An 11718-nucleotide genomic window follows, 5' to 3' on the forward strand; every position below is an offset into this window, starting at 1 on the left:
TATTTGGACATAGCTTGTGGAGTTCAATTCTTAGAGCGTCTGGGTTGGATTCTGAATTGGTCAGAATCGTCCCTGCAGCCGGTTCAGCACCTAGAATATCTGGACTAATGCTAGACACAGTCAAGTCAAAGGTATTCTTGCCACCAGAGAAGGTCCGAGTCATGAAAAACCTTATCCAGATCATAAAGGGGGAAAAGATGTATCCTTCCATTTGCCTGTGTATGAGGCTACTGGGGAAATTATAGCTTCATTCGAAGCAGTCCCTTGCGCACAGTTCCACCTCAGAGCAACATTCCGTCTGTCTATCTGGAACAAGACTATCCAGACTCTGGATTTGCATATGCTTCTTTGGCTGAGGGTGCATCAGTCTCACACTTGGTGGATTTTAACCAGGAATCTGGTAAAAGGAAGGTCCTTTTTTGCCTGGTGGTCTGGAGGGTGGTTATGACAGACGCCAGTCTCTGGCTTGGGGGCAGTCCTAGAGGAGGCCACTATCCAGGGAGAGTGGTCCTGGAGGGAGAAGAGCTTGCCCATTAACATTTTGGAGTTTCGAGCAATTTGCTTGGCTCTAAGCTTCTGGACTTTCAGACTACAGCGATGTCCTGTGAGGGTCCAGTCGGACAATGCCATGGCTGTGGCATATATCAATCACCAGGGGGCACCAGGAGTCAGACAGCAGATGCTACCAGGGGAGTGGTCCCTAAATCCCGAGATCTTTGCATCAATCTTCCACTGATGGGGGGGGGGGGGGGGGGGTGTGTGTGTTCCAGATGTAGATCTCGTGGCATCTAGGTTCAACAGGAAACTTGACAGCTTTGTGTCCAGATCCAGGGACCCACTGTTATTGGGGGCAGATGCCCTGATAATACAGTGGTATCCGTTTTCCCTGATTATATGCCTTTTCCCCCCCAATCTGGCTGCTGCCAAGGCTACTACGCAGGATCCAGGAAGAGAGAGCCAGTAATCCTAGCAGCTCCGGCCTGGCCCAGAAGGACTTGGTATGCACAGATTGTAAGACTGGCAGTGGGAAACTCCTAGGTTCTTTCACTCTGTCCGGATCTGCTCACATTTCTGGGTCAGTATTGTCTAACATGTTGAATGCTAGCCAGTTTCCAAAAGTATCTACTATAGACTCTGGAGATCCTCTATTGCCTGGTGTGAGGACAAGAAATGCCCCCCCCCCCCCCCCCGTAGATATGTCATCGGGAGAGTTTTGGCTTTTCTGCAAAAAGGAGTGGATATGAACTACAATTAAGGGTCAAATCTCGGTCTTGGCAATCTTTTTCCAGAGGCCTAGTGCTTTTCGCACCTTAGTACAAACTTTTGTACAGGGGATGATTCGTGTGCTTCCACCGGCAGGCTGCCTCTGTGCCCTTGGGATTTAAATTTAGTACTGGGGGTTTTACAGAGGCAGCCTTTTGAAACTATCCGGAAGATTCCTTTAGTCCTCTTGACGAGAAAATTTTGTTTTCTTGGTGGCATTGACATCGACCAGGAGGGTGTCAGAGTTGGCATCTGTCCTGTAGAGAGCCTTTTTTGATTTTGTGGCCACAACCAGAATTTTTGCCCAAGGTAGTGTCCCGTTTTCATCTAAATCGGGATATTATTCTACCTTCATTTTTTTTCTGAATCCACACTCTGCAAAAGAGAGATTTTTTTTTTTTTTTTTTTTTTTTTATTCTCTTGACATAGTACGGGCTATCTGAGAATGTAGGCTCCGATGCGGAAGACCGATGCTCTGTTTATATTGCCAGAAGGTCCCAGGATGGGACAGGCAGCATCTAAGTCAACTATTTCTCAGTGGATCTGCCAAGTGATTGTTCAAGCATATGGTTTAAGGGGTAAGGCTCTGCCTTTTCCAGTAAGGGCACACTCTACCAGAGGAGTGAATGCTTCATGGGCAGTCCATCATCAAGCATTGATTGGCTCAGATTTGCAAGGCTGCTACTTGGTCTTCGGGAACACACATTCACTAGGTTTTATCAAGTGAATGTTCGGACTCTAACTGATGGTGTTTCTTTGGTCATAATGGGTTCCCTCTCCTCAAAGCATTGCTTGGGGACGTCCCAGTTGGTTATTATGGCTGCTCTGGGTCCCGTGATGTACGATAAAGAAATTAGGATTTTTCCTACAGCTTACCTGAAAAATCCTTTTCTTGGAGTACATCACGGGGACAGAGATCCCTCCCCTCTTGTCTGGGAAGTTTATTGCTTGCTAAAAAACTGAGATGCTTCCTGTGTAGGTTTTTTTTATAGGGGAGGGCTTCCTGTCCTCCTCCCCCCTTTTTTTTTTTTTTTTGCCAGTGTCCATTCACCTATAGGTGGTGTATAGCCCTGCTGCTCTGTGTCCCGCGATGTACTCCAAGAAAAGGTTTTTACAGGTAAGCTGTAGGAAAAATCCTAATATTGTAAAAAAAAATTAGTGTAAAAAAAAAAGGTATAAAATAAACTGACACCACTCCCCCTGCCCTACCAACACTGTCCACTGCCTCAACCCCCTCCCCCCAAAAAAATTGTGATTAAAAATAAATTGTCAAAAAATCAATATGTAGAAAAAAAATAAAAAATAAACCACTGCCACATACCCCCTTCCCTAAAAGCACTGTGAAACAAAATATTGAAAAAGTTATTTTAAAAAAATTTCACCGGGGGATGTGTATGCCACCTCGGAAATTCCCTGAAATCATTGTTTACAGGTTGGGATGTCTGATAAATAGAATGAATGTCTTGGACAATTAAATGTCAATGGCTTTTTCTGTAATTTTATTAATATATTTATAGTGTAAATGCAATCTGTACTAATTTCCCAACAGGTTGCAGATTACATTCCTCAACTGGCAAAATTTAGCCCGGATCTCTGGGGTGTTTCTATTTGTACAGTGGATGGTCAAAGGTAAAGTATATTATATTTTATTGCTATTATCAAGTTACAACATGTCTTAATTAATACTTTCTGTTCCATTCTAGAATGGAGGAAACCACCTGTGTTTACAGTACACAAGAACAAATTACCTATAAATTAACGCTGCTGCTGTTTAAGAGGCAGAACACACAGCCTTACATTTCGTATTGCTGAGCAGTTCTAAGGATAAGTACGTGATTAGACTTGATTAGAAATGTGCAAATAGGATGCACATGGAAATCATTCTCTCCTAACCCTCTATAAGGCTAGTGTAAAGGAGGAAATGGGAGCTGGCAGGACTTTAGAGGTAGCAAAAATATAATTGTATTTATTTAAACAAGTCATAAAATCACACAGAACATTTACAACAATTACATATTATTCCTTAAAACACATATAACCACTTCTTGCTCATACTCAAAGTATTTTTGATTATGAGCAAGAAGTGGTTATATGTGCTTTAAGGAATAATATGACCTACATTATATAAATACATTTATATATATATATATTTTTTTTTTTCAATCCTTTTGCTTCTTTTGGTACCTTTTTAAAGTCCCGCCAGCTCCCATTTCCTCCTTTTACATTGCTATAAAGGGATGCGGTACCGTAGCTGAAAGTCCTGTCACCCAGTATCACAATATATACCGGTACTCTCTAAGGCTAGGTTCATATCTATGCAGGTTGAGGTTGATTCAATTCTAGCGTGTTTTGCATTTTTTTTGAAGACAAGCAAAAAGATAAACCTGATGGGAATTCTAGCCTTCACCTGCTCTACTAAAGACAGCAATTTTTGTTTCTGTTGTCTGTTAAGAAGGGTATAGATGGTGTGTTTTTTTTTTTTTTTCAGCCAGCAGCTTGAATTGGAAAAAAAGGAAGAGATTCCTTCATCCACACAAGAGGTACAGTGGGGGGAAAAGTATTTGATCCCCTTCTGATTTTGTACGTTTGCCCACTGGCAGAGAAATGATCAGTCTATTATTTTAATGGTAGGTATATTTTTACAGTGAGAAGCAGAATAACAACAAAAATATCCAGAAAAACTAGTTTTTAAAAGTTTTATAAATTTGATTTGCATTTTAATGAGTGAAAGAAGTATTTGATTCCCTATCAATCAGCAAGATTTCTGGCTTCCAGGTGTCTTTTTTTTATACAGGTAAGAAGCTGAGATTAGGCGCACTCTCATAAAGGGAGTGCTCCTAATCTCAGCTTTTTACCTGTATAAAAGACACCTGTCCACAGAAACAATCAATCAGATTCCAATCTCTCTACCATGGCCAAGAAGCTGTCCAATGATTTCAAGATTGTAGACCTACACAAGGCTGGAAGGGGCTATAAGACCATCACCAAGCAGATTGGTGAGGTGGGGACAACAGTTGGTGCGTTTATTCGCAAATGGAAGAAACCCAAAAAAACTGTCAATCTCCCTCGGTCTGGGGCTCCATGTAAGATCTCGCCTTGTGGCATTTCAGTGATCATGTGAACGGTGAGGAATCAGCCCAGAACTACATGGGAGAATCTTGTCAATGATCTAAAGGCAGCTGGGACCATAGTCGCCAAGAAAGCAATTTGGTAACTCACTACACCATGAAGGTCCCCCTGCTTAAGAAAGCAGATGTACAGGCCTGTCTGAAGTTTGCTAATGAACATCTGAATGATTCAGAGGGGAACTGGGTGAAAATGTTGTGGCCAGAGGAGACCAAAATCGAGCTCTTTGGCATCAACTCCACTTGCTGTTTTTGGAGGAGAACTGCTACCTATGACCCTATGAACACCATCACCACCATCAAAAATGCAGGTGGAAACATTTTGTTTTGGTGTTTTTCTGCTAAGGGGACAGGACAACTTCACCGATTCAAAGGGACAATGGATGGGGCCATGCGCCATCAAATCTTGGGTGAGAACCTCCTTCCCTCAGCTAGGGCATTGAAAATGGATCGTGAATGGGTATTCCAGCATGACAAGGACTCAAAACACACAGCCAAGGCAACAGAGGGAGTGGCTCAAGAAGAAGCACATTAAGGTCCTGGAGTGGCCTAGCTAGTCTCCAGACCTTAATCCCGTAGAAAATATGCAGAGGGAGTTGAAGGGTTTGAGTTGCCAAACGTCAGCCTCAAAACCTTAAAGACTTGCAGAGGATCTGCAAAGAGGAGTGGGACAAAATCCCTCCTGAGATGTGTGCAAACCTGGTGGCCAACTGCAAGAAACGTCTGACCTCTGATTGCCAACAAGGGTTTTGCCATCAAGTACAAAGTCATGTTTTGCAAAGGGGTCAAATACTTATATCACTCATTGAAATGCAAATCGATTTAGATCTTTCTGGATATTTTTTGTTGTTGTTGTGTGTCTCACTGTTAAAAATAAACTTACCTTTACAGTTATAGACTCTGTCAGTGGGCAAATCTACAAAATTAGCAGGGGATTAAATACTTTTTCCCCCTCGCTGTATATGGAGGATCTCTTCCTGCTGGGTCATTGTATTCTTACAGGGGGGACCTGGTTCGGTCAGAATACACTATCAGTATCGGCGCTGTTGCACAGGGATGGTCACACTTGATTGAATTTCCATCCATCTATGGTTTGCTTTACTATGTAGTAAAAAGGCCTATCTAGACAATCTGCTCTATTTATATCCGGTCAGGCCCTTACACTACATAATTGTTGACTACATATTACAGTATGTGGGTTCAGCTTAACATTTACCATGTTCTGTAAGTAAACTGGATTGTACAGAATTTTTGTGTTTGCCAATAATTAATTTTCTAGTTCTTTCTTTGTAGACATAAGAAGGCAAACAATATTTGGTTCATGAACTGAAATGTACTGTTTATGCCTGGTTATATAAAATGTGGACTTAGACATTTCCTTTTTTTTAATAGACATTCAGTGGGTGATACCAAAGTACCATTCTGCCTACAATCTTGCGTGAAGCCTCTGAAATATGCCATTGCGGTGAATGACCTTAGTACGGAATACGTACACCGATATGTTGGGAAAGAACCCAGCGGATTGCGGTTTAACAAACTATTTCTGAATGAAGATGGTAAGTAGTGTTCATGTTGGATGTTGCGTGTTTGGTGTGACCTGGAAGTGTATTGCCTCCGGTTCCTTCATTTTCTTACTAAATTGTCTTTATGTAGACATAAGTGTGTGATATACAACAACCATGCTCCTCTCTCCCTAAAGCAGTAGTTTTTGCACTTTACACCCAACTAGCAATCCTGTTTCATTGTCCTCAATCCAGTAAACTGATTAAAGTTGAAACCCTATTTGTTTTCTGTGGGTTACTGCATTTTGGACATAATTGTTGCATTCTATCAGGGGTAAAGTGTACTTTTTTTTTTTTTTTTTTTTTTTTTTAGCAAACCTTTACCTGGAAAGCATGTAGTCTGCCATTCCTGACCGCTCTTCCTGAAAATACAAGTTCTATACTTTGCTGAGCAGGTGCTCTTCACTGACCTGCATGCTTCTTGTAAGTGATTAGGAAAGTATTGATGTCCGAGGTAGACAGGTAGCTAGCACTTTCAGAAGATGGTCAGTATTGGCAGCCTCCATAAATTTCCCAATACAATTCTCTTTTGCATATGCATAATTCCTCTCCTTTTTCCACGATGCATGATCCCAATGATTACTAAAACGAGAGATGTATGGATTCCTAAGGCTATTAGAGTTTTGGACTGTCATATGAAGTGTCTGTCCAAGGTGACAAGGGGGGGGCAAGGGGACTTTAGAGGCACAAAAAAGGGTAAATCTCCATACAATTGTTCACAATGGCATATAAAATCACTAAAGTTTGTTAAACATGATTTTGATAAAGCATATTTCTATACAATGTATTTAGACTGTGTATACACTATATTACCAAAAGTATTGGGACACCTTTACACGCACTTGAACTTTAATGGCATCCCAGTCTTGGTCTGTGTAAATTTGTATAGTATTAGGAAAATACTTCACATAAATGAATAGCACATATCACTTTAGTACCTTAACATAGGGGAGAGGAGAAGGAGAGAAGAAAGGGAATAGATAAGAAAAAGCTGTTCGCCATCTAGGGATAATTGTAATCTTGGGAGGAGACTAGGTGGGTAAATAAAGTGCCCTGGGGTAAAATGGCATCTGTGCAAAGTTGAAACCCAATTTGAAGGGGAAATGGTAAGAAGGTATAATGGTGAGGAGGGGGGCTAAAGCTGCTCAAATGGAAAGTGGGAAAGGGAATTCTATAAAAACCTATATGGCCCAGGGTAAAGTAGATCAGAGAGGGGAACAGGAAGTAGAAAGAGAAGAAATACATCCCTGCCTGGGAAGGGCAGGTAAATAAAAATCCCAATATAGAAGAGGGGATCACCCCACCGAAAATTTCCAGAGAACAATATCAACAAAAGGAGATAGGAAAAATGAAGGGAATAGAAAAGGAAGGAATCAACCCCCAATCACTCCCTACTAAACAGGACATGGTGGAAATGATGTCACATCTGGAAGGCATGATCAAAGGTGAATTAAAAGCAACCCGTGCAGATATTCAGAACGTTTTAAAGAGGGTCGAAGAATCGAAAAATTACAGCTAGAAGAACAAAAAAACTATCTTGGAACTACAGAAAAGGGCTGACTTGGACTGGATAGAAATGAGAAATATTCGATATAAATTGGAGGACCAGGAAAACAGGAATAGACGAAATAACCTAAGAATCGCGGACTACCAGAATCTGTTAGTAGTATTGAGTTGGAGAAGGTGATCTGTGAAGTGTTTAACAAAATAATGAAAAAAGAAGTAACATCTCTTATAGCTTTTGACAGAATACATAGAATACAAACAAAGGGGAAGTCAACATCTAAGATGGAGAGAGATGTAATAGTGAGATTTGCTCAATATGAAATAAAACAACAAGTTTAGCAAGGTGCTAGAAGCCCTGAAGCTATTAAATATGGTGGAGTTACGCTGCTTATTTTTTCTGATCTCTCACAAGAGACACTGAGTCGTAGAAGGGCCCTGAAACCCCTAATCAATTACAAGAAAAGAAGATTCCTTATAGATGGGGTTTCCCTGCATGCTTGATAGCTAAAAATCAGGGAATATGGGCTACTTTACGATTTCCAGAGGACTTGAAAGAATTTTGTAACAAATTAGATATGCTGTGTATAAATCTAGAAAATTGGGAGAAGAAACCTCCAGAATGGTTGAAATCTAGAAATCAGTCTTGGAATAGAGTATAGAATAGAGTACAGGGCCTTTTTAAAGGGGGAGGAGAAGGGGATGGCAGAGGAAAAGTTAGGGGAAATGTATGATGAATAAAAGCTCAAGGAAGGTCCTACCAGGGCTGGGGTCTGGCAATGGGCGCAAGCCCAGAGGACTATAACGTTGATATTTAATGTAGGGAGGGGGGAGAACATGGTTGGGGAAGAATACGTTTTTTCACATTGGTTATTGTACGGCATACCGACTGGATCGATCCTGGTAAAAAATTATTTTATGATTTTTGACATCACGATTGAATGTATATGGGTTTTTACATTTAATTCCTGTGAAAAATGCCCCCCTTGAAGATTGTTACATATAATGTGAGAGGGCTAAATGGCCCCAATAAGAGGTACCAGATTTCACACGAATTGAAAAAGTGGTCATCAAATATTGTTTTTCTACAGGAGACTCACCTTAAGTGGTCACACAGTACTGGGTTAAATTCTAAAAATTATCCAACTTGGCTCCATGGATATTCTTCTAGTAAGAGGTCTAGAGGAATTGCTATTTTCACTTTGATAGAAACACTCCCTTTATTTTAAAAGATATGGAATCGGATTCTGAAGGGAGGTATCTATTTATTAAAGGATCTATGTTTAATAAAATGTATACATTGGTTGATATCTATTGCCCTAATTCTCGCCCCTGTCCCTTCTTTGGGAAAGTATTGAACAAATTAGAACGTTTTAAAGAGGGGGGGGGTGATTGTGGCAGGGGATCTTAACTTTGTATTTGATCCTGCCCTGGATGCCCAACCTCCATCTCTACGCTCAGAAGAGAAATATTTTAAGGTAATTAAACAAAAATTACATCAGCAGCAATTAGTGGAGGTATGGAGAATTGTGCATCCTAGGGGGAAGAACTTATTGCTCTCAGGTGCACCGCTCCAATTCAAGAATCGACTATATTTTCATTGATCATCAGCTCTTGGAGGGATTGAGGGGAGTAGAAGTGAAATCAAAAACCCTCTCAGACCATGCTCCTGTTATCGCCACTTTGGACTTGGAGGACATACCGGCTAGGCAAAGATCATGGAGGTTAGATGAATCTCTCCTACATGACCATAAAATAATCGAGGCCCTAGAAATGGACCTGAATTTATTTTTCATAGAAAACAATGTAGAGAATATTGCACCAACTGTATTGTGGGAGACTCATAAGGTATATATGAGAGGAAGATTGATAGCAGAAGCAGCTAAGAGAAGGAAACTATGGACAGCGCGAAAACAACTGATCCTACAGGAAATTCAAGAGCTAGAACAGCTACATAAAGGGTCAAACGACCATAAAATAATGGTCGAACTAATAGGAAAACGGGAAGCATTGAGAGATTTATTAGACCAGGAAACTAGGCGGGTTTTCTTGAAGTTTTCTAAAAGGCAATATGAATTTGGTAACAAACCGGGGAGAATCCTGGCAGGGGTAATTAAACCTAGAAGAAATCTTAATTATATTGCAAAAATTAGATAGAAAGGGAGTGCTGAATTATTCAACAAGAGACCTTAGTTAAATTTTTTCAGACTGTTACCAGCAATTATATAAGGTGAATGATAGCCAAGATCCCAAGGATAAACAAAATAGAAGGGGAAAAATGGAGCAATATCTCCGGAAGATAGAGCTGCCAAGGATATCGGAAGAAGATTCAAGTAGACTTGATAGAGATATTTCTAGGGAGGAAATAGAGAAGGCAATCAAAGATAGCAAGAGTGGGAAAAGTCCAGGGCCCGATGAGTATACGTCACTATATTTTAAAAAATGTATGGAACTTCTGATACCTTTTTTTTTTTCATCAGTATATGAACTCAATAGGGGGAGGAATGAAGATACGTAAGGAAGCTTTGGGGGCCTATATAACTCTATTAGCAAAAGAAGGGAAAGATCCAACATTATGCTCCAGCTTTAGACCCATTTCTTTGATTAATGAGGATGTAAAAACGATTTTGGCTGAAAGATTGAAACAGCATATGCCAGCTTGCATAGAAGGGGATCAGGCAGAAATCTTCCCTCCTTTTTATCAGTTGATGCCGAAAAGGCTTTCAATAGGTTAGATTGAGAATATATGCTGCAAACATTATATAAATTTGCTCTTGGCCCACGAATGCTTAGGTGGATAAAGGCTTTGTATTCCAACCCTACAGCCCAGATTCAGGTGAATGGAACCCTATCAGATACCTTTGGGCTCTATAATGGGACACGCCAGGGATGCCCACTCTCTCCCATACTTTTTGTGTGTTCTTTGGAACCTCTCTTGGTATCTATAAGAGCGAATAATGAAATTGAAGAAATAAAGGTCTCAGGATATGAGCATAAGATATCTGCGTTTGCAGATATTATGCTTTATATAATGAACCCTAAGCAGTCACTCCCTAGGATTCTGCAAGAGTTAAATACATATGGGATGGTTTCAAATTTTAAGGTCAATAGGGCGAAAACCAAGATACTGAATGTTTATACCTCCCCAAGGGAGAGAAGAGAACTTGGAGCTCTTTTTCCTTTTGTGTGGAGAGAAAAAGGCCTAAAATATTTGGGAGTGTATTTATCAGCATCACTAGTAGATCTATATCAGGATAACTATCTGCCTCTCCTTAATAGAATTAAACAGGATCTGAAAGGATACCGTGCACATAGACTCTCATGTTTCGGAAGGATACCGTATATACTCGAGTATAGGCCGACCCGAATATAAGCCGAGGCCCCCAATTTACCCCCAAAAAAACTGGCAAACTTATTGACTCGTGTATAAGCCGAGGGTGAGACATGCCTGTCCATCCCTGTGTGTGTGTGTCCGTCCATCCCTGTGTGTCCGTCCATCCCTGTGTGTCCGTCCATCCCTGTGTGTCCGTCCATCCATCCCTGTGTGTGTGTGTGTCCATCCATCCATCCATCCATCCCTGTGTGTGTCCATCCATCCATCCATCCATCCCTGTGTGTGTGTGTCTCCATCCATCCATCCATCCATCCCTGTGTGTGTGTGTCTCCATCCATCCATCCATCCATCCCTGTGTGTGTGTGTCTCCATCCATCCATCCATCCCTGTGTGTGTGTGTATCCATCCGTGTGTGTGTGTGTGTGTGTGTGTGTGTGTCCAGCCTACCTGTGTCCCGAGCCTTTGTCCCGTGCCTCCGTCCCGTGCCTTGCCTCCTTGCCTCCGTGCCTTGCCGCCGTGCCTTGCCTCCGTCCCGTCCCGTCCCGTCCCGTGCCTTGCCTTGCCTCCGTCCCGTGCCCTCTTCGTCGGCGCCTCGGCGGCCATTGTAAAATTCAAAAGCTGCGCCGCCGCCTTCGCCTGTGATAGGCGGAACACTGAATTTCCCAGCAGCCTGTGTTCCGCCTATCACGTACATCGTATCATCCTCGTCCGTAGTACGAGGATGATACGATGTCCGTGATAGGCGGAACACAGGCTGCTGGGAAATTCAGTGTTCCGCCTATCACAGGCGAAGGCGGAGCCGGAGGCGCGGCTTTTGAATTATAGAATGGCCGCTGTCTGTCTGCTCGACACGCTGATCGAGCGGGCAGACAGCGATGACTCGAGTATAAGCCGAGGGGGGCACTTTCAGCCTCAAAAAAGAGGCTGAAAA

At 41.8% G+C, this 11718-nt stretch overlaps 1 protein-coding gene across 2 annotated transcripts in view; it reads left to right on the top strand.

Annotated features, from left to right (window-relative positions):
• The window catches only part of LOC143924400 (glutaminase kidney isoform, mitochondrial-like), a 196691-nt gene that overhangs the window by 70849 nt on the left and 114124 nt on the right, over positions 1–11718 (top strand). For both annotated transcript variants that reach the window (XM_077448698.1, XM_077448697.1), the window contains exons 5-6: positions 2813–2892; positions 5781–5944. In XM_077448698.1, coding sequence (XP_077304824.1) covers positions 2813–2892; positions 5781–5944 — 244 coding nt within the window. The remainder of the gene's footprint in view (positions 1–2812; positions 2893–5780; positions 5945–11718) is intronic.

This window comes from Lithobates pipiens, unplaced genomic scaffold (assembly GCF_037356315.1).
Source record: "Lithobates pipiens isolate NorthernLeopardFrog02 unplaced genomic scaffold, aLitPip1_a1.2 Scaffold_22, whole genome shotgun sequence".
Taxonomy (NCBI): Eukaryota; Metazoa; Chordata; class Amphibia; order Anura; family Ranidae; genus Lithobates; species Lithobates pipiens.